This window comes from Oryzias latipes, chromosome 13 (assembly GCF_002234675.1).
Source record: "Oryzias latipes chromosome 13, ASM223467v1".
NCBI classification, from domain to species: domain Eukaryota; kingdom Metazoa; phylum Chordata; class Actinopteri; order Beloniformes; family Adrianichthyidae; genus Oryzias; species Oryzias latipes.
In genome coordinates this window covers 10,541,422-10,564,748 of record NC_019871.2, presented here as the reverse complement: position 1 = coordinate 10,564,748, position 23,327 = coordinate 10,541,422, and the positions used below count along the sequence as shown (strand labels likewise).

Here is a 23,327-nt window from a genome sequence, read left to right as displayed (position 1 = left end):
ATGATTTTAGCTAATAAGCAATATCCAATGTTTGAAATGATCCAAAACGCGGCTGAAAAATAATCGGATTTCACATCAGTTGCTCACAGGATTTTCAACATTTTTAGGGGTTTGAACAAAAGATTTCAAGAAAGCTCATCCTTTGCTGGTAATGCACAACTGTCATCCAAAACAAGATGATCTCACTTTCATAGCATTCATGTCTTTCTCAACTTCTCATGAGTATTGTGTTTTTAAGGCTTTGTGGGTCCCTGTCCCTTGTTCACTGACCACTTGTCTGGTGGAAAAATCTGGTGTAATCTCTTAAATACAGTGCGGAAAGCCACATTGATCCTGCCCTGAAACACCTCACTTAATCCACGTTAGCAAGAGGTTAATGTCACTGTCATGCAGCAAGGACAAATGGATGTTTCTTTCGTCAAAGATGATATTTCACAAGTTTGCATTTGAAAGACCCCAAAAAAACATCTTTAATTCCTCTATTTGAGTCATGTTCACTCACAATGATGAAATAGAGATGAGGATGGAAGACAATAGCATCAGCACCATGATTAAACTACACCACCAGCTAAATCTGGGATGAAGCTTGAAGGAATCCAAGCCAAGTTAGGAAGGAGAAACAAAAAACTTCACATCAAAGTTCTGACCTCATTCCTGCTGGACTATTAAAATGTTGCATGGTTGTTGGTTAACGAGCAGTTGGGTGCATAGAGCATTTCAGATGACTATGATCTTGGATCTCAGAGGGAAGAGCTTTTATGTAATTACAGTGCCTTTCTCTTTTTTGCTGACTCTGTGCAACCCACTCATTATCCAATTGAAGCTCGTTTTCATGTATTATAGCCCACATTTTTTCTTCTGTATATATATCTATATATATGTATCTATATATATATAGATATAATTTTTTTAAGCTATGTATCCAAACGAAACCCCAAAAATAGTGTGCTATTTTTCTGGGATGAATAAAACACCATGCCTGCTGAGTCAGCATGTATGCAAGCTTAATGAATTACTTTTTCACATAAAGACGGAGTGGAGCTCTGGCAAAGGTTTGTTTTGAACTTCTGCTCCCCTTGACATTGTGTAACTTTGCACTACAAATAGAATCTCACTTTTTAACACAAACATGCTTTAAAATTTTGTCCAGTTTTTCTTTTTTTGAACTTTCATCTGCTTTTTTTTTGTTAAAACTCTGCAGAACATATTACTTTTTTAAAGGAATGTATTGTTTTTGTAATGCATTTTGGTGAGAGCTCTCCGTTTGCAGACGTTTTTTTTATGTCAATCAGCCAAAGGCAGCATCGCTCTAGAAATACATGCCCTAATTTTAAACGTTTTAAATGACCTGTTTTTTTTTTCTAGAAAAAAATGATAACTTCTGAATTCAAATCCATTGAAAAGCAGATTTTTTTTTTTTTTTTGTTGACCAACTTTTTTTTTCCGGACAAAACTGGCTCTCTGCCACTTGTGTTTCAGTTACACTGAGGTACAATACTCTGTCTGATACGATCAGGCCTCCCTAGCAGACTTAGTTCTGCTGGGCAATTGGAGTATCCCATAACTAAGTAGGGGGACAGAAACTCTTTCTTTACACTTTTTGGACCAAAGTGCATTCATACACATCCTGCACGCTTTTGCTGTCTTTATTCACTTTTTCCTCATTGATGTAACACGTAAATGATTAGGCCTCGACAGGCTGATGGTTGCAAACAAACATTTTGGCTTTATCCATCACAAAGAGTTCATCAATCAAAGAGGTTGTGTTTTGATGAAATTTTTTAAAAACTCAGTTTATGATTGCTTTAATTCTCATAGGAAATGGATATTTCTGTAGCTTCTTGCAAATGAAGCAAACTTCTTTCTGCATGGTTTGTCACAGGGATTAACATGATCCAGATTTTTAGCCATGTGGGGATCAGTCAGTCAGTCAGTCAGTCAGTCATTTACTCTCCTGCTGAATAAGATGCAGTGAAATTTGATCTAGACATTTACGTCCCTTCACAAGATGGATCATAATGACTTTGTTGTTCCTTATGGCATTTCAAGCAGAGCATTGTGGTCACCTGATAGGACTCTCATCACAGTCAGCTCTGCTTGGTGGTCTTAGAAATGGATTCAGACGTCGCTTTTGAAGCAGTCTTTGGTTCCTTCCAAATAAACTTCTGCTTCTTTACATCTAAGAGTAGTTCTAAAAGCATCAACTTCAAAATAATTTCTTTATAAATGCATAAATAAAAATATTTGATTTAGTTATCAAAAAGTATAAACATACAGGGACACAAAAAATATTTGTCAGTCACTGATTCTGTAGATTGTTCCACTTAAACAGATCAGAGGTCGTTGGTACAATCCAGCTACGAGAGACGGAATGTAAAGAAAAAAGATCCAAGAAATCACATTGTAGGATTTTTAATTGCTTATTGGTATAACAATAGAATTACATTTTTTCTTTAAGAAACTCTTCGTAGATATGAAAAATAACTATTTTAAATGTAAAATGACTCTTGCAGATTAAAGTTTTCTACAGCACCAAATCAAAAAAGGTACACCAAATTGTACTCCATTTACTCGTATATTAGCAAAAGTGGGTATCTACAGCCAAAAAAGTCAGACTTTCCAGGTTTGTATTTTGAAAAAAAACAAACAAAAAAAACTTTAATTACCAAAGTTAAATCTGAGAACTCTAACAGATACTGTCACATACAAAGAAATTGTTTATTTGGTTTATGCCCTGGCTTAGATTATTTAGATGAGTAATTGTGGTCCAATCAAGATATCACAAAACAAAAATGACCTTTGACTGTTTGTACAGAATCAGAAACGCCTCAAACACGTTTCTTCTCACTAACAGAGGGTTCTTGGATATGATCTAAATCCAAGCACATCATGGTGTCTTCTAAAGAAATAGTTCTTAACCAGAAATTTCCAAAACAAAGACACATTTAATCTCTTATTTAAATAAGATTTTTTCTCTTTTATCTTAGCCAAATTACATGTTGAAAACTTTTCAAAAACCAATTACTCGATTCTTCAGACAGAGCAGGTGAAGCTAAATCGGGTTCAGTACTGAAGACAGGTGTTAAGGTGGACTTATTTAGTGGTATGTTTATCTGAAAGGATAATCTATGCTCAAGTTGTACCTTTCTGTCTGCTGTACTGAGATTTTGCTTCAATTTTTGTGTTTTTTTTTTCTTCTTCTATGAAGCAGCCAGCTTGAAACTAAGTTAAAAGACAAACTTGTCTTCTTTTCTCTCAAAACGTGGCAGGGATAATTGTAACTGAAAGTTTGGTTTTAGTTTCATCAGATCACACACCGTATCCCACAAAATAATACCTTATAAATTTGTGTGCATCTAAGACTCATTGCTGTCCGTTCCAAGGGCCAAGTGGCCTTTTCCTCCCTGTGTGGCATTTCGGTTCACATCAGTACAGAACCTGTTTTACCAGAAATGGAATGTTTTTTTTTAACCATTTACTTTTACATTTTGAAAAAATGTCAGCAGTTCTTTATTTTGCTTCATTTTGTCTTAATGTTTTCCCAAATGTAACCGTCTTTACTGAAACAATATCAAACTTGACATCATCATCAATGGGAAATATGTTGCAGGACTGACTTTTTAAAGGATTATTTTACCTCAAGGTCATAAAGAAATTGTCTTTTGCCAAAAAAAGCTACCCAGAAGTCCAAATCCTCTATTTTTAGACACTTGCATGGACTGCACATGTTCAAAGTCGTGAAGCGGGATGACTCTTAGAAACTTAGAAACCCAAGTACATGTGTTCTTTCACTCACAAAATGGACATTTTTAGGTGTAATAAGAGGTTGAGTCACTGCAACCCTACTATTGTGTCCCTTTCCAAAAACTCTCAATTGACAATTTAGTTGACAATGAAAAACCAACCCAGACCTAGATTTACATTTTGGCAGTTTAAAGTTGCTGGCTTTATTTCAACGTGCCCAGTAAAGCAAAGAACTAACATTCTGGTCCTCAAAGTCAAAGTCTCCTTCACTTATCTGTCAGTGCTGGACAACACAATGCTAAGTAAAAAAGGCCAATGAGTGATTTTCTTTTTTTACGTTGCTACATTAAATATCATGGTGAAAATATTATCCACAGTTTGTGACAACAACATCCAGGCAGCTCAACAAAGGATTTGTTTGAGGATTCAATCAACCCAAGATCAACTTCTGCATTCTGTAGAATATCGATTTAAAAACAATGTGCATGTAAATTTGTAAATGCAATAGTACATTTTGAAAAATTTATTGTCAAAAGGTTTTGTGTCACAAAATTCTGCAAAGTCATGGTGCGGATTTTAAGCTATAGCTTGAATGTTTCTCTAAGGAGTTTGCTTTGAGAAAGAAAAATTTAAAAAACATTACAGCTATTGACGTTGATTACGCGCCATCTTATGCCTGCAGATAGGCTCCAGCAACCCTGTGATGAACGTCTGTCCAGATCTGGACAGACGTTCATTACACTGCTACATTCACATAAGCTTTCTGAGAGACAAATCCTAATAATCAATGAATTAGAGGCAATTGTGAAACTTTTACAGTTTGACACAGATTTCACCCAGAAAAATTCACTGACGGTTTTAGAAATGTTCATCTGAACATAAAAATACTTAAAGTCCTCTTTAACAAAAAATAAGTAAAGTTAAAGTTAAGACCTGAGCTAATATTTGAGCTAACCCTCTACCCAAGTAGTCACAGGACCCCAGTTAAGCAGAATTAATTACTGTGGTAATATAACCAGAAATGTGATATCCACGTATGTGGACACCAGGTCGTAAGAGGTTAATGTTACTCATAAACAAATTTAATTTGCTTTCCTTCAATCATGGCACAAGCAATCCAAATTCACTTGACTCTATTGTCTAAAACAACTTTAACTGGCCTGCAGCCACATATATAACCAATACTTTGAGACATTTACCTTAATTTTCTTATTCTTTACATTGAACTAAAATACTTAATTTTCAGTAAAAATTTAGTTTTTAATTTTTATTTTCTGTAAATACTGATGAAAACAGATTGAGTTTCACCTACAACACTCACCTAAAATAAATTCATTTTCAATTGACAGTATTTTGCCGAGTCAGTAGATAAAACCTAGAGAAGGGTTGGGAAACAGTGGAATAGCTCCCTCTGTTGGTTATATTAAGTATCGTCAAATAAGAAAGTTAGCTGAGGAATTCATTGGCAATTTTACAATGTTGTAGTTAATTTACTTGAACATCAAACACATGAGCACAAATTTCAGACTAACAGTAAAAGAGATTGAAATTTGTATAAATTTAAACAACTGTGTTAACTGTGTAAGAACTAAATGATAACATTCAGGATGGAATTGTTGACTGGATAGTTGTTCAAAGAAAAAGACAAAGAGAGTGATCAAACTAAATGTTTTGCAAATATATGAGGCTCCAAACCATGATAATGAGAAAACACTGAGTTACGGATGAAGTGATTTTAACTCATTGCTTTTTTTCCCCTTCTTTTCTCTGCAGTTTAAATTATTTATAGTGCATTGCTGCCCCCTACTGGAGACCATTCCCAACTGCAGCTATTTTCAGGCAACAAACATTTTAATCTTCTGTAATGTTTTCTGCTATTTCTACATACCTTTACTGTTTTCATCTCGATCACTCCAAGACCAAGGGATCAGGATGATTTATCAACTTTTAAAACGCAATTGCTATAAACAGTGCTTTGGAATAGAAATGCAAAAAAACAACATGTTAAACCAATTTAGAGTAGTAGAGTAAACGAAAAATTGAAAGTTACAAAACAACTTCAAAACAATTATTTAGCCTACTTTAAATGTAGGATTTATTTTTAAAATGGTGTTCATTAATCATTATTTTTTTACAAATTCATGTTTTCCACACGCTATCCTTATTTCTTTATAGCTTTATAATCTTAGTCATCTTGCCATACAGCTGGTTGCCCCCGTGTTTTCCTTTTACAGCATCTTGTATTGCATAAATTATTTCTTCTCCCCTCACATCCATTATTTGGTATTTCTTTACTCCTGAAGAAATACTAGTTTCAAATACTTTTCAAACTCCTCAGATTTTCCATCGTGACTTTGATCTGTTCCTTCTTTCTTGCTCTCTGTTTTGCAAGCACAGTTGAATAAAGAGGAACCAGGTTTTCTCTGTTTCAGCTTACCCTGCCTCAAATATTAAATGAGTGATAACAATTTTACTTCATTCCTACTTAAATAATCCAGTTTTGCTGACTTCACAGTGCAGCTTCATCACATTATTACTCTGATCCGAATCATTATTTTATATACTAGAGCAGTGTTTTTCAACCTTTTTTGAGCCACGGCACACTTTAACCTTGACAAAAATCCCCCGGCATGCACACCAGCATCCAAAAATTTAAAAAAAGGATAAACTCATAATCTGTATTGATCTACGTACGTAGATTCATTGTGCCCTGAGACGCTGTCACTTTATCCCAATGCATCATGGGAGATGTAGTGAAAACAGCCGGAAAACTTAAACAGACTCGCGTCTCTGAGCTTCATTGTTTTGTTCACTTGTTCCATGGTCTGATACCGGATTCTGTGGAAAGCTACACCGCTAAAGACGAGCTTTAGCTGGTATTTTTGTTGGAACTGAGAGACTTTATGAGCAGAATCAGAACAAGGAAGTTAAGACTTTAACCACTTCTGATTGGTCAGACTGATGACATGTGATTAAGCCTCCAAGAATGATTGGTGGAAACAGTTGAAGGGGCGGGACTTTTCCGAAAACACTTTACGCTACAATCTTTCATATTCCTAACTACTCAGTGTTTTATCAGGACCTGTTTGGATGAACACAGAGCTGATATCCTGGAGATGGAAAATGTTGTTAGATCAGTTAATGAGGCCAATTTTCCACGGCACACTTGACCATCTCCCACGGCACACTAGTGTGCCGCGGCACACTGGTTGAAAAACACTGTACTAGAGTACAATCTGTGTAGGATATCTGATAATCAGGTGTGGTTGTTGTAATCAGAGATTAAAACAGGTGTGAAACGGTTCAAACCACAGCAATCTCAAAACAAAATAGAAAACCCAGACTGGACAAAACCGGATCATAAATCTATGTCTTTATAATCTAAAATACTAGGAGGTTCGTAAACTTTTCACCTCCCTTTGAGTCTGTTAAAAGCTCCCATCGTGTGTGGGCATGACTCACCCTGCGTGCGTGTGGGAAACACGTGAGGCCGACACGCTGCTCTTGCATCACCATGGAAGAACTACCCACTCGCCTGCGTCCACACCCCTGACGGAAGTGACCCTCTGTTGCCAGTGTGCCGCAGAGACGCGTGAAGCATGGATGACCAGCACCACGGCGCGCTGAGCTCGCCCTCCTCTTCCTCCTCATCCACGCGCTTCTTCTTGCCAAGGCGCATCCGCATGTTGGTTCCCGTTGGTTTCAAAAGCGAAATCAAAGAGATGTCCAAGTTGGCGGGACCGGTGGTAAGCTCAGTCGGTGTCCTGGGAGGATTCCCGGTCCTGGTGGCGCGGGTGATAAACTGGAGCTTTCTCCCCCCCCCCCCCCCCCCCCCGCAGATGATCGCGCAGTTGATGAGTTTCGCTGTGAGTTTTGTCAGTACAGTTTTCTGCGGTCATTTGGGGAGGACAGAGCTGGCGGGAGTGTCTCTGGCCATAGCAGTAAGTAAAGGGAAGCTCCAGTCCCAACATTCTCCATCCAGGACGGGACAATGACCCGGTTCTGTTTTCTCAGGTGAGCAATGTCACAGGTGTTTCCATTGGGGTTGGCTTGGCATCAGCATGTGACACTCTGATCTCTCAGGTGTGAAACACGAACTTCAGCTCATGGGGGCTTTTCATGTGAAATAAGATCCTACTTTAATATATGTATTTTAGACTTATGGGAGTGGGAACCTCCAGAAAGTGGGGGTCATCCTTCAGCGGGCCATCCTCATTTTGTTACTGGCATGTTTCCCCTGCTGGGCCATTCTCATCAACACCAGACCCATTCTGCTGGCCTTCAGACAGGAGCCAGAAGTAGCCAGGTCTGCTTTCTTATGAATTATATTTCTCCGTTTCAATGGGATGACCCATATACATTTTTTTATCTCTCTCTAGTTTGGCTCAGTTGTATGTGAAGATCTTTATGCCAGCGCTTCCTGTAAGTTAATCTATAAGGTACACTTTGGGAAAATACTTTACCTGCTTTTTTAGTAGTTGTAACTTCAGGAGTAGCAGTTGAAACTTATTTTTTATGATCCCAGATTTAATAATTCAAAGTTTGTAAAATGTATCTTAATGTAACATAATGAAAATGAATGAAAGTTTTTATTAAAATTTATTCTTTAAAAATATGAAGTGTCAAATTTAGTATTTTTAAAAATCATACTGTGCTGATTTATGGATGTTTATACATAAAAGAAACTTAATGTAAAGGTGTAAATTGAAAGGTGGGGTGTCATATTAGTGAAATATATACATATAAGTGTCACTCTGAGCATCTTTTGGTCTATTTTAAAAGCGTTCCCAATGGTCTTTTAATTATAAACATTCAGTTTTTAGCCAAAACAAAAAAAAAAAACGTACAACCCCAACCTAACATTACCAGTGCAACAAAATGGCGGGCCATATTGGAGCCATTCAGCCCTAAAGTTTTGAGCCAGATGCAAACTCGGATGATGAAAACAAAGGCGCATATGGATCTATTTGTCTGCAAGTGGAGGCATCTGCAGGGAGCCTCTGATGCAACCTTTTTCCAATGGAATTTTTCATTCATCTGCTCCCAATTAACAATTTGAATAAAAAATTAAATCAAACGCAATTTTAAACTTTTTATATATACATGTCCTCCATCATGAGAAAAATGTCACAATAATTGTTAAAAACACCAAAAACACAATTATCATGGGAGTGGATCTTTGATATTCCTTCTGTTCACCCAACAAGAGATGTTTCTAAAGCAACTTTCAAATGAATTGTTTGGAGTGGACTTTTGCCCACACATCCTTCTACACTGCACACAAATGAATCACAAATAAATTAAAGGATTTGACCGAGGTTAGTTTTTTGAAAACTATTTACTTTTTGGTATAAAGTCCAAACTATGCTAACATTGCTGCAGGGTCTGATACGAACGGGTGTTCCAAAAACACATAAAAGCTGTTGTAGCAACCTTTGTGGGCAATGCTGAGCACAGAACAGAAGAAACAAATGCTTCGCAAATACGTTTTTTGAAGTGCATAACAGCGCTCTTTGTCCTTCCGTTGCAGGCTGCATTCATGTTTTCTTTACTGTCGAGATATCTGCAAAATCAGGTGGGTGTGTAACAAGTCCTTAAGATGAGCTGAAATATTAGTTTGATCATAGAAAAAGCAAGGCTGAGATTTCTTAGCTTTGACCCAAAATCTTTTTTAACTAAAAATTCTTGATTGGAGTGAAATCAGAAAAATATAGTAGATTTGTTTCTCAAGACATCACAATGCTTCAAAACTTTTATCCTATTGTTTAAAATTTAAGTTGTGAATTAGCCGTAAAGTCACATAAAACTATAAAATAATACCCCACATCTAGTCTCTAAAAGGTTCTTTATTTCCACTTCTTTCAGGGAATTATATGGCCCCAAGTAATCACAGGCTTTTTGGTGAACCTCCTTAACGCCCTCATTAACTACATTTTTCTCTTTGTGTTGAAGATGGGAGTGGCGTAAGTGTTATTTTATTGGATCGTATGTGATCTGAAATGTTTGCAGCTAAAATCCCCAAACTAATCTTTCCTTTTTGTGCTCCTCACAGAGGTTCTGCTCTGGCAAACACCTTCTCCCAGTTCTCCATGGCTGGAATTCTCTTTGGGTACATCGTTTGTCGAGGCCTTCACAAAGCCACGTGGGGAGGTGAGTTTAATTTCGTATGTCAGTGTAAAAGCTGTACATATGACAATAAAAAGCTTCTGTTTCTTCTGAGTGAGTCACTTTTAATGAATTCTTTTATGAAATGTTCACACCTATAAATGTTGTAGACTTTCAACTTTTTTTTGTAGTTTTTTTTTTGTTTTTCCATTTGTCACTAGCTATGACACAGTGTCATTATGAGCTCCCAGATGGAGCTCATTCTAAATGAATAGAGCATAGTTATAAAGGGACAGGAAGACAGAAAAAAAGGACAAACTCATGAGTCACCAGAGAAAAGTCCAAAGGATGAAGCAAGCACAGCAGAGTACAGTAAGTCTGTAGAATTACACCTAATGCTGGGGCCTCATTTACACAAGTAAAGTAGTTCATAAAAATGTGGGGAAAGGTTACAATGCGACTCCAATCATCTTTTGATCGATTCCCAGTGAAGCATTCCCAGTAATCTTTTAATTTTTAATTATGCAGTCAAAATTTACCCAAAATTTAAAATGAAACTGTTGTTTTCTATGATGTACAGTATATTACCAAAAGTATTCACCCGCTCATCCAAATGATCAGAATGAGGTGTTCTAATCACTAGTTTGGCCACAGGTGAATAAAATCAAGCACTCAGGCATGTATACTCTTTTCACAAACATATGTGAAAGAATGGGCCGCTCAGTGAATTCCAGTGGAGAACTGTCATAGGATGCCACCTGTGCAACAAATCCAACTGTGTAATGTCCTCGCTCCTAAATATTCCAAAATGGAAGAGGTTGGAAACGACAGCAACTCAGCCAGGAAGTGATTAGCCACGTAAACCGACGGAGAGAGGTAACCAAAAAGGGCCAAGAGGTCGCCGACTTTCTGCACAGTCAATTGCCATTAGAGCTCCAAACTTCATGTGACCTTCAGATTAGCCCAGGTACAGTTCGCAGAGAGCTTCATGGAATGGGTTTCCATGGTCAAACAGCGGCATCCAAGCCACACATGCCCAAGTGCAAAGTGTCGGATGCAGATGCCGCCAATGGACCCTCGAGCAGTGGAGACGTCTTCTCTGGAGTGAGGAATCAGGCTTTTCCATCTGGCATCAGGCCTTCTCGACCAGCATCACTGTGTGGTCTCACCAATGCACTTTTGGAAAAATGGTCAGAAATTCCTATAAACACACTCCTCAACCTTGTGGACAGCCTTGCCAGTAGTGTTGAAGCTGCAATAGCTGGACCGACATCTTATTGAACTCTATGTGTTAGAAATGGGATGGCACTTCAGTTCATATGTCAGTCAAGGCAGGTGAGCCAATACTTTTGGTCAACTAGTCTAGTTTGCAGATTTAGACAGATCTAGATCTGTGGGACTGTTGGTGCAGAGCAACCCCCTCCCACCTCCCCTCCTTATTGCTGAGATATCTCTTTTTAAGGTAGTTTGCCATCTCTCTGTGGGTGGAGTGTCCCTGCCCCAGGTGGAGGAGTTCAAATACATTGGGGTCTTGTTCAAGAGTGAGGGAAGACCGGAGCGTGAGATAAACAGGCGGATCGGAGCGGGGTCCGTAGTTATGCGGCAGCTGTATCGGTCCGTTGTGGTGAAGAGAGAGCTGAGCCAAAAAGCAAAGCTCTCAATTTACCGGTCGATCTTCGTTCCAATACTCACCTATGGTCATGAGCTCTGGTTCATGACCGAAAGAACGAGGTCCCGAATACAAGCGGCTGAAATGAGCTTCCTCCGTAGGGTGGCTGGGCGCTCCCTTAGAGATAGGGTGAGAAGCTCGGTCACCCACGGAGAGAGCTCGGAGTAGAACCGCTTCTCCTCCACATCGAAAGGAGCCACTTGAGGTGGCTCGGGCATCAAGTCCTGATGCCTCCTGGGTGCCTCCCTGGAGAGGTTTTCCGGGCATGTCCCACTGGGCGGAGGCCCCTGGGAAGACCCTAGACACGCTGGAGAGACTATGTCTCTCCCCTGGCCTGGGAACGCCTCGGGGTCCCGCCAGAGGAGCTGGAGGAAGTGCCTGGGGCGAGGGAAGTCTGGGCATCTCTGCTTAGACTGCTGCCCCCGCGACCCTGTCCCGGATAAGCGGAGGAAGATGGATGGATGGATCTCTTTTTAAATGCTCTCCTGGTTGTTTACAGCCCCTCACACTCCAGCATAACATTACCTGTGTAACACAAATGGTGAACAATATTGGAGCAATCCAGCCGTACAGTTTTGAGCGAGATGCTAAGTATGTAGATCTAGTTGGAGCTCATGGCCCGCCCAAGCATATTTTATGTTTTTGGTCTGCTCTTAAATTGCAACGTTTTGAATTAAAAAAAAAGGGAACTTAATTTTCCTAATATATGTCCTCCATCAGAAAAATTCCACAAGAACATGTTAAAACACAATACACACGATTTTCATTGGAGTTAGTCTTTAAAGAAAACAGTGCTTGCAATAACAGTACTTTTTTATACGATCATATTTTGAAGAAAAAAAAAAGATTAAAAATTTAACCCTTGGAGGACAAAACTACCATTTTACAACCTTAACTTTGTTCAAAAAGAAATACAATTTAAATTTTCATTCAAATCTTTAGTTTTCCTTCATGAATCTGTATCCACCTTTCTCAGACGAATGTTTCTCCTCAGCGATACTTAAAAGTGTTGATTAATAACTTGGATTTCCCTTAAGCTTGCAAACATTGAAAAAGTATTGTTGGCCTCACATTTCAAGTCAGATCACTTGAACTGAAAGAATTGCTTTTGCATAACAGTCTTTGTTGGCACAACATGTCCCAAATGTGTTTTTATTAAGGCACCCAAACAATACATTTTTGCAGTATTTCTCATTTTTGTATTGAGAAAGTCAGCCTGCCACTGAAAGAAATTCTAGTTTCTTTGCTGAAATCTTTTTTTTTCTGACTCCCATTAGCTCCTTTGGTTCTTTGCATAATAATTTCCAATTTACTTGGCCTTTTCTAAGGAATAGGGTGGAATATATAACAGGTTGATGTAGGAGGAAAAAAAAACATTTGGCACAACGTTTTGACCTTTTGCATAGATATGCTTTTGGGGTTCACAATTTTTAAATAAAACCTATATAGATTTTCTTTTTTAATAACCGAGCCCTTTCATGACTTAAATTTGGAAAGGCAAAAAGACTTGCCTAATGCTAGCTATGTTTGAAAGACTCATGACCACATTAAGGATTCATTCATTCATCTATTCATTAACTATACCTTCTTTCATCCAGAAGTTTTCTATCACAGCAGCTTTCCTTTGTTGCTACGTTTGATTAATTAATTAATTTATTAAAAAATAGTTTCAAACATGTAGATAATGAAGTGCATTCAACATGGCACATATAGTGAGTGGATATTATGTAATAACAAATGTACATTTTGATCTTTTTAACAGGCTGGTCTAAAGAGTGCCTCCATGACTGGGGCTCATACATCCGTCTAGCCATCCCCAGTATGGTCATGATGTGTGTTGAGTGGTGGACGTATGAGATTGGAGGCTTTCTGGCAGGTACTCACACACTTTCACAATATCCCTAAAAGCAAAATTTGCTTACATTAGCTTTAAATCTAAAAAAGTATGTGTTTTTTGTAAGGTCTCATAAGTGAAGTGGAACTTGGAGCTCAGTCAATTGTCTATGAATTGGCTAATGTTGCCTATATGGTGAGCTTTGCTATGCAAAACCACTTTGCCCTATTAAGCATTTAATGACTGTTTTGTGGTTTTTCTCTCCTGATAGTTTCCTTTAGGTTTCAGTGTCGCTGGTAATGTTAGAGTCGGAAACGCCTTGGGAGCTGGAGAAACAGAGCAGGGGAAGCTGTCTGCTAAACTAACATTGTTCTGTGCTGGTAAAAATCCCTTTTTTTAATATAAACTGAATTAAAGGCTTTGGTACGGTGGCCCTGAAGTGCCAATCACATCATCAAATCACTCTACACAGAAACAGATAGAAGATCACAATGACAATTTAAAAAGGCAAAAATAAATGATAAAAAACTGACATTTTTAGAAAACAAAACAAATTTCCAGAAAATAAAACAATTCCAAAAAACATGAAATGTTTTGGAAAACAAAAGTAATTTCCAGAAATCAAAATGTGGAAAAAATGAAACACGATAAAAACCCAGAAAAAGGTAGGTACTGTGGGACATCTCTGATTGGATGATGATTCAAATACATCTTCAGTGTTCACATACTCATATGATAGGTACAGAACATATCCAGTATTGTTTTATGCCACATAACTTTTGGTTGAAACGATGGACAAATGTCATGATCCAATCAGGGATGTCCTATAATACCTTCCTGTTACAGTCTCTTAATGTGTTTTTTACCATTTCATTTTGATTTCTGGAAATAACTTTTGTTGTCCGAAACATTTTGTGTTTTTTTTGGAATTTCTAAAATGTATTATTTTATTTTATTTATTTGTTGCTTTTTTAATTGTCATTGTGATCTTTTAAATGTTTTTGCATCGAGTGATTTGTTGGTGTGATTTGTACTTCCACCATAGTTTAGAATATTTTAGAGCAGCATCTTGCTGCTGAAGATTCTTCTCACCCAAAAACATGTGACTGTCTGTTTTTACCTCAGGCTTGGTGTCTGTAGGCATGGCTTTACTCATCGGAGGCCTGAAGGACCACATCTCATATGTCTTTACATATGATGAGTGAGTACTTTTCTTTTATTTGCCACTCTTTTTAAGTTTTGTCTTTCCTAAGTGACAGTCATTCACACATAGTTGGCGTTTGAGCTTAAAGATAAAACTAACAGCCATCTCAGCCTTTTTTCTTAATGAACTTTGCTTACCTTTTCCTTTACATATTAACCAGGATGATATGAGTGGCAGTATAGAATGTTATGTTGACCTTTTACCATCTAAAAGTTTTTTTTCACATTTCTCCCTGTGCTCTAATGTGAACAAAATGAATCTGTTTTTTCAGAAAAATCAGAGAGAGGGTCTCGGATGTCATATCTTTCTATGCTCCGTTCCTGCTTTTAGATGCAATATCTGTAAGTTTTCTTTTGTACTTCTTACAAAAACACATCTTAATCTCTTAAGTATATCTTTAAAAAGTTTTTTTTCTTCTCCTACATGATTAGGCTGCTTGTAGTGGCATTATAAGAGGAGCTGGTAAGCAGCGAGTGGGCGCCATTTGCAACATTGTGGGATATTATGGAATTGGCTTTCCTGTTGGAGTCCCGCTAATGTTTGCTGCCAAATTAGGAATCAAGGGTAAGGTTATCTTGAAGAGTCTTTCATTTAAATTTATTTATATATTTTAAGGTTGCATTTCTAATCATTTTGTTCAAACTGTTGAACTCTGTTTCGCCCTCAGGGCTGTGGACAGGACTCTTTACCTGTGTTTCTTTGCAATGTGTGTTCCTGATTTTCTATCTGATACGAATGAACTGGAAGGATGTCACAATCGAGGTCAGTCTTTAAATGTTTCTATCATTAACAGCTGATTCTTTATAAATGAACATTTGAACAGTTTTTCTCCCTCTCACATGCAGGCTCAGATCAGAGCAGGAGCGTGTGAGACCTATACTGAAACAAGTAAGGAAATCTCAAAGATGATTTTTAGTTCTTACTGTTATTCTTTATATTATTATCCTTCTTATCATTTGTTTGTACATTTTTATCCATTCATATCTTCTGCATACTTAATCTAATTTTTGCCAATGAAATACAAAAATTAAGGACATTTTGGTCTTTTTTGCAACTGATGTTTTCTGCAATTCAACAAAATTGCTGCAACTTTTGCCATTTTAAATACACAGGGAAGGCTCTTTTGCAACTTCAAACTTTCTGCATACTTTCTGTTATTCAAAAAATATTTTAAGTATTTGCTGTTTTGTATTCAGTCATCTTCAAAGCAGGGTTTTCCCCCTCTCTTTATGCCTAGATCTGAAAATAGTTGTTTTGGCTAAATGCTGAAAAAGAAGGAATAGCTCCCTTCTTAGCAGCAACTGTTATTACTTTAAACCTGTAACCCAAAAGTGTTACTCTTTAGTTCTAAAGCAGACAGAAAGAAATTACTGTGGCAGATTTAAAAAAGAAAGCTTCTTACTTTTTCTTTTTTTTCTCCCAACTGGAACAGACTTTTAGTTAAATTCCTTAGCAGTAAGGATCAGGATAAAAAGTAGGTTCAGTTTTATTCAGTAATACTACATTACAAGTGAGGTATTAGTCAAAGTACTTCAGAGGAAGTTAAAACTGACAATTCAAGAAGAAATTTCAAGATACTAAGTGTTATTAAAAAAAAAAAGTATGTATACATTTAGTTTCAATGCAATCTGGGTGACTAAATAAATCTCAGTATCCAGTAGTATCTTACCTCATATTTCTGCATTCATGTCCAGGTCCTGAACCAGAGGATGCAGAGAACTACAGATGCCCCTCTGACACCACTCAGCTGGATGACATTGATACTCTACCTGCTGTTTCAAAGGATGAACTCGCCTTCAGGAATCTGGTTCTGCGCAGAGGCTTAGCTTTGGCTCTCATGTTATTCATCCTGGCTGCTGGAATAATTTTAAACCTGCTTATCACTAATTTAGCCACATGACTTTGAGTCTTTTGTACTCAATCGAACAACTTCTTAGCTGTCCGTGCTCAACATATGGTGAAGGTTCGCACTGCAGCACAAAAGCAGGGCAGGATACGAGGCACATATGAGCTGGAGGCAGAGCAAGCAGGAAGATTGAGAGTCTGTTATCCATCAGGATATTACTCTGTAATATCTTTGTCCTGTGGCTGTGCTCATGTTTGTATCACAGCCACAAAGAGAGGGGAGTCAAGCTAAAGAGTGTTTGACAGCCAGGGTACACTTGAAACAATAAAATCAAACATTTTTGCTATCCTTGACTCACTTTGGTCTTTTATTGTGATCCATAGCTGTGGGGAAAATTTGATCTGTTGTATTGAACCAGTCCATTGTGCGGTTTCTCTTAGAGGAAATGTCTTTTGGCAAAGCCACAAGAAAATGCACACTTAGTCCCACAGCGAGAAGAGCCAGAGCAGCAAACGCAGTGAGGCCTCGCCTGAGGATCAGCTGAGAGGCAGAGAGATGCTTGCCTTTCTGCTGCTGGACCTCATGTTCCCCATCAGTCTCTGTATTCCCATTATGGCAATCTGTCCCAACTGGCAGATAGACGTCCATCGACTGAGAAAAAAGTAAAGGTGACTCGAGTTTACATGAATTAGGTTGGTAAGAAAAGCACAAAGTGGAAAAAATTGTGACATACTCTCCTATCATAAACTGCAATTCCCTCCATGTCTGACTGGTCAGCCGCGTTTAAAGTCATGCATGTCGTTATCTGAGCTCTTTTCACTGCCTGCATACAAATAAATGCAGCCGTCACACTTGATTTAATGCTTCTATCCAAGACAAAAAAAAAGGTGAGTAGGATTTGTTCTGTGGAATACCTCGTCTGCAATTTTCTCCCAATTCAGCCTGAAGATGACGACGATATAAAAAGTGGATTGAAAAATTACACAAACCAGCAGTCCTACCCAGAATCCTGCAGAAAAAAATGAAAAATCTGTGGAATCCAAGGTTGTCGTTACTTAAAGGAAAGTTAAAGGAAACATTTTAAAAACCTAAAATTCTTAGTTTTGCAGCAAACATCAAAGTAATGCTCAGAGAAAGTCCTAGGCAGTAGTATCCAATAAAATTAGCCACTGCCGGTATCTTCTGTTTGCCTGCTCCCAGGAAGATGCCTGTGCACACACACTGGGTATGAAGAAAAACATTTTTAATAATGGTGGTCAAGTTGACAGGAACTGCAGTATGCTTGGCAGGACTGAAACTGTTACCACAAGACCATCGAAGAACTGTAGGAAGCAGTATGCAGTCATCAGCTGAGACACCAGGTGTATGATCCTCCTAAAAGCAAAGGTCAATGATTGTTTTTCCTGGATATGTATGCAAAAGAAACACCTGTCCTACTGAATTGTGGGTATTGATGTTCAAACTCACTCATCTGCAGTGAAAATAAAGCCAATCACTGTCTTGGTGGAGCCAAGCACAAGGCCTTCAACAACACAAATGCTGCCTGGAGGTGGGGGAAAAAGTTGATTACATCACTCAAACTGATTTTTAAGATAGTTTTAATGATGATGCACAGCTGACCTGCAAGAGTGAGAGCCACTCTGCTCGTTAGAAGCGCCCCTGTGTTGTCTCCTGCACCGAGAGCGTTCCCCACCCGAGCGCAAGCTGCAGCTTGAATACCAAACGGGAACTGGGAATTCAAAGCAGGTCAACGCATAGATTTAGAAAAAGGTGGAGAAGAAAAGGTTGCTGTGATGTGGAGTCAGTGCCACATACCATGTATGTTATGAAAGACACCATAATAACAGCATGTTGGGCAGCCAGCTCATCTTCACTCATCATTCCTGCACATTATGGATAAAGATTCAAATTATGATGCCTCAGTTTTCTACTTAGACTTTAGTTTAATGGATTACCTGCAAAGAATCCTCCAAACTCATAAACCCACCACTCAAAACATTTCATTAATGTGCTGGGAACAGCCAGCTTCATGTAGGAGCCCCATTCCTGCAGCGATTCCACAGACCAGCCTACAGGGGGAGGAAGACACTCAATTATGGAGCCGGGAAACTCATGGCAGGGTGGGGGAGACCACTAATGCAGCTAATCATATCATTACATCAACACTTTTGAACTACTGTCCCTCACCTCCCCATGTTTTGACATGGATCTTCCTCCACCAAATGTAGAGGAAGAGAAAAACACAGATGTAAATCTGTGACAGTGTGTTTGCTGCTGCAGACCCACTGTAGGCAGAAGCAGGGGGTTAGAATTCATACTAACTAGATAAAAGCTATGATGTTGCAGCCTAATTACCCCACACCAAGATCCAGCCAGTATATGAGGATGTAGTTTGTTACGACGTTTGCTACGTTTCCCAAAGTAGCAGTGTACATTTGTGGCAAAATGATTCCCTGAAACCACGAGAGAATTATTCAGAGTAAGCAGTTGCTTCACAAAACATCAACTAAGATTCACAACAACATTCAGGAATGAAGATTTGAGAGAAGCACCTGATTTTGCAAGTAAGAAACTTGAAGATTATGCAGAAACATTGCCTAAGAAGAAACATTTTGTCATTGATCCAATAGAATGTGCTACATACACAAACTCAAGCAACTTAGATGAAATGCATGACTCACTGGGACTGCAGGAAGGAAGGCAGTAATGTAAAGCTGGGCTATTCTGAAAGAAGAAAATGTGTTTAAAAACAGCAAAGTGATAGTATTTAAGATTGTTGCTCTTATTTTCATGAAGCTTTTCAATGTTGGTTCATTCATTGGGGACTGTTTTTATAGCTTTTAAGCACCTTTGTAGGGATGTTAAATCAGCAGCTGGACTAAGTTTGCAGTCACAAAAAAATCCATTTAGCTTTTTTGGATTTTAAGGTCATGTCAGTCACACAGCCACCTTGTACATTTTGCGCATTTTCCACATATAAAAATTTGGATATAAATGATACATGCATGACATTTGTAATTCATAAGTGTTCGTCATTAATCGATGTGCCAGTTGTCTTTGAGGATTTTGGCCGACAGGTCTTTACATGAATTCGGTTTTGAGCTGTGCAAAATTTTTGGTTGGTTCAGAGTTTATGCGTATTTTATATAGTTTATGGACAATTATTATGTAACTCTTACACAATTGTCTGTGATTTTTGTGAGATTTATACAGAAATTTGTGGTTTTCCATGACAGTCTCACGTGTCTAAAGGACTTTTCAAGCATGTACCGAAGTATAACTTTCCCATAGCGTATTTAGCGCACATATCATGGGAAAAGTATGTAATTGACACATAAATCATTAATAAATTGCATATAAACAGCCCAATATTCATGCACGGTTCATGCATGATGCATGATAAGAAGTCAACTAAACCCTTCAAATCACTAAATCCATGGAAATTTCTGCTTTGAAACAACTTTGCAAAGTGTCGCTTCTTCTACTGCGTTGCTGTTGTAGCAAATACTGATAATACACCCCTAATACACCCCTATACCTCTGTAGTGGTTGTTACTATTTATTTATTTTTTAAAGTCACAGCTGAGCAATAACCCCCCCCTCCAAAAAAAAAACATTTTGCACGTGACTCTATACCAAAGGATACGGTAATACTCAGTTACTTTGTTTACATTTGGCTTTTTATTTATTTTAAACCTTTATTTAAGGGGTCCCAGGGGGTCCCACTGAGATTTAAAACCCCTTTTGTTTTCAAGGGAGCCCTAGACAAAAATCAACAAAAATACAAAAAAAAAAAAGTTATTTTAAATTTTCTGTATTTTTCATTCATGCCTTGCTTTAACCTCTTTCAAAGGGAAGATTTTCTGTCCTCATGAAAAACTTTAGTTTAACAAACACAGATATATGTTTATTACCTTGAACTTTTGTTGAAAAGCAGAAAAGCATTACAGCCTTTCTTAAGATTAATCTTCATCTAAGAGTGACATCGTTTAAAATAACTTGCTCAGACTGTGACATTTTTCTATTGATTTCTTAACCTGCTACATGAATCCACAGAGACAAGAAATCAACTGCATTGCAATTTTTCATTAAATGATGTACAAGCATAATAGAAAATAAATAATCATCAGTCATGTTAAACATAAACTGAATAGAGGATCATAGTAATGATATGCATCTGTTTCTGTTTTACTTAAAATGTAAAAAATAAGTGTAACCACTGATCTTTAATAAAAAATAAAACATTCAATGGTCCTGCAGTAGATAACAGTTAAACGACTTTTAATATTAAGCCAATACGCCTCGATAGTTTATCTGCTTAATATTTCTTAATGCAAATGTGTCCACATTATTTAATCATGCAACTAAATTGTTCGTGTACTGTCCAAACGTACCTGGCGACCTCGGGGTCCTGGCCTAAACATAACAGGATGGCGTGAGCATTAATGAGGAGCCCCCAGCAGGGCAGACAGAACAGCAGCAGGATAATGATGCTCCTCTGAAGGATCACTCCCACCCGCAGGAGGTTCTTTCCCCCAAATGTCTTTCAAAAGAGCAAAAGTAAAAAAACAACAACTAAAGAACCAGAAATGAATGGCATAAAATGCAACCGTTTTTATAAAATTATACAAGAAAATCTGACCTGGGAGACCAGAGTATCACATGCCAGCCCTAGTCCGTATCCTGTTGCTGCAGTGGTGACATTAATGGTCTGAAAAATTGTATAATGTTTTAAGCGATACTTTGATTGAAGGGCAAGTGTGTAAAACAGCTCATTGGTTTAATCAAATAAGTCAGTCCCAATTCATTAAAGTCAATTATCATGGTGAGTTAAGGAACATTTTCCCTCAGCAGGCTGCCTGGAACTCGTGTACATTTTGAGGAGCACTTACTGCAGAAGCTAAGCCATATCCGGCCATCACTTCATTTCCCAGACGTCCACAGAACATTGTCACCACAAACGGAAGCAGGTAATTGAGGATCCGAGAAAGCAGCTAGAAAGGCAAAAGTGAAAGTTAAAAACAGCCACCAATTGACTGATGGGGTTTTTGGGAAACACGTGTTGCTCTTATTGGCTTGCTGTCATCAGTCTTGTCTGGACTCGTGGACACTGCTGTTACGTTTGAAGGTTGCAGACAATGATTAGCTTCCAAAGCCGGCCGAACTTTGTTTTGTGTCTATTGATTTGTCCTTTGACACCTTGAAACCTTTCCTTACAAGCAACTGACCAACATAAATCTTCTTTTCTACTGTGGACATCTGCTGGTGAAACACAATCAGTGCTGTCTCCCGAAGACACAGAAGGTCAAGAGAACAGTGCCAGTTCTTACCAGAGGCCCCGTCATCCTCAGGATGTGGTACAGCTCTTCTCGGTGAGCCTCTGGAACACTATGGCGCACCCATCTGCAGCAAAAAAGCCTGTCACTGGACCCCTCCATGTTTGCAGCATAAGTTGTAAAAGTCTTTACACCCAAGTGTCTCTGTTTTCGAGCATGCCTGTTTTGATTTGTTTTTTGCTGTTCCCTGAATTCTATGAAAGGATGAGAATATTACTGAGGTCACTGCTGCCCAGGAAATCAGCCTGAGACAGCTGAAACAACACAGATTGCAGAACAAAGACAAGAAAAACACATCGCAGTCACATCAAAGGCTGAGTTTGGGGACTTGGAAGGGAGAATGTTTGGATTTTGGTGATGAAACGAGCGAAATACAATGAGCCCCCACTTGTTTCTGGCCTGTGAAAAGTACAATCCCATCACTTTGAACTGAAAAAAAGAGATAGATTATTGCAACCACAGGGAGAAATAGTCTCTGGACCCCTTACTTTTATTATTATACTTTCATGATTTCTAATCTTTTGCAACACTCTTGAAATAGAAATTATGTTTTAACCCTATGATTTTTTTGGAATTAGTATTAATGTCAGCTTGACCCTGAACAGTCTTATAAAAAAATAAATATTAAGTTTGTGTGGGAAACACAGTACAGACCAAAAGTTTGGACACCTTCTCATTTAAATGAATGGGAAGGTGTGTCCAAACCTTTGGTCTGTACTGTATATACAAGCACAAGCACTTCAAGTCAGACTCCAACCATGTTTTGATCTATTTTTGCAGTTTTGAGCCAGATATCAGCTCAGACAAGGAAAACTGAGACGTTCATGGATCTAGCAGAGCTGTGGCCCGCCGACTCTAGCGCCTACGTTAATGCTAAAGGCTGTTTCAAATGTTTTTTTTCCGTCTGCTCCTGATTCCTAATGATTTGAATACTCATGAAAGCAATTTTAGGCATATTTTCTTTGTAGAGTATACATCCTCCATTATGAGAAGAATGTCACAATTACAGGCTAAAAAACATAATTTTTATTGAAGTTTTTAATCATCATTTAATAAATACCATTTTTTTAATGGAATACAACAAACATGGAATTTTAAATTAATTCACTAATTAAAAATTCCTTATCTTTTTAATACAAGTTGACACACAAAAGCCTATTGCGAAAATCTAGCAAGTGAAAATGTCTCAGTTTTCATCTGCTACATTTTTTTAAATATGATTTGCCAGATTTTCTGATTACTATTCATAAATTTATAATTGAGCCTCTGAGTTCTTGTAAGCAACATTGTTTGTTAAGTGTAATTGCACAAAAGGATTTAATCATGTTCACACATCTGTTGTCTCCTCTTTTTCAAAGTGGAAAAAGTATTGGCTCTGAGTATATGTGATATTGATCCAGTCCTCTGTTGGCTTTTTCAGCCTGGGTCTCCGGAAAGGAAGTGCAGAGTTACTGTCACATCAAAAGGACCCAGTTCTGCAAACGTAGTGAGGTCTCTCCTGAGGATCGGCTGCTGGTGGAGAGATGGACGCCTCTTTGGTTCTGATTTTCCACCACGCCTCACAAGCAAACAACCTTCAGATGACTGGA

General features: G+C 38.1%; 2 protein-coding genes across 2 annotated transcripts; one reads left to right on the top strand and one right to left on the bottom strand.

Annotated features, from left to right (window-relative positions):
* The first annotated feature begins 7,157 nt into the window (after positions 1-7,157).
* Positions 7,158-16,755, top strand: LOC101163594 (multidrug and toxin extrusion protein 1). Its single transcript, XM_004075329.4, has 17 exons — positions 7,158-7,490; positions 7,584-7,685; positions 7,759-7,827; positions 7,902-8,050; positions 8,124-8,166; positions 9,275-9,319; positions 9,610-9,707; positions 9,797-9,894; positions 13,281-13,394; positions 13,480-13,547; positions 13,624-13,732; positions 14,478-14,553; positions 14,828-14,897; positions 14,988-15,120; positions 15,224-15,318; positions 15,402-15,444; positions 16,251-16,755. Exons 1-17 carry the CDS (start codon positions 7,344-7,346, stop codon positions 16,454-16,456), a joined length of 1,665 nt encoding a protein of 554 aa, XP_004075377.1. The 5' UTR covers positions 7,158-7,343; the 3' UTR covers positions 16,457-16,755.
* On the bottom strand, positions 16,740-22,348 carry LOC101165658 (multidrug and toxin extrusion protein 1). Its single transcript, XM_011482707.3, has 17 exons — positions 21,733-22,348; positions 21,295-21,396; positions 21,045-21,113; positions 20,797-20,945; positions 19,084-19,126; positions 18,955-18,999; positions 18,758-18,855; positions 18,590-18,687; positions 18,358-18,471; positions 18,218-18,285; positions 18,023-18,131; positions 17,870-17,945; positions 17,707-17,776; positions 17,491-17,623; positions 17,317-17,411; positions 17,136-17,225; positions 16,740-17,053 (listed from the first exon to the last, which is right to left on the bottom strand). Exons 1-17 carry the CDS (start codon positions 21,838-21,840, stop codon positions 16,757-16,759), a joined length of 1,764 nt encoding a protein of 587 aa, XP_011481009.1. The 5' UTR covers positions 21,841-22,348; the 3' UTR covers positions 16,740-16,756.
* Between the last annotated feature and the right edge of the window lie 979 nt (positions 22,349-23,327).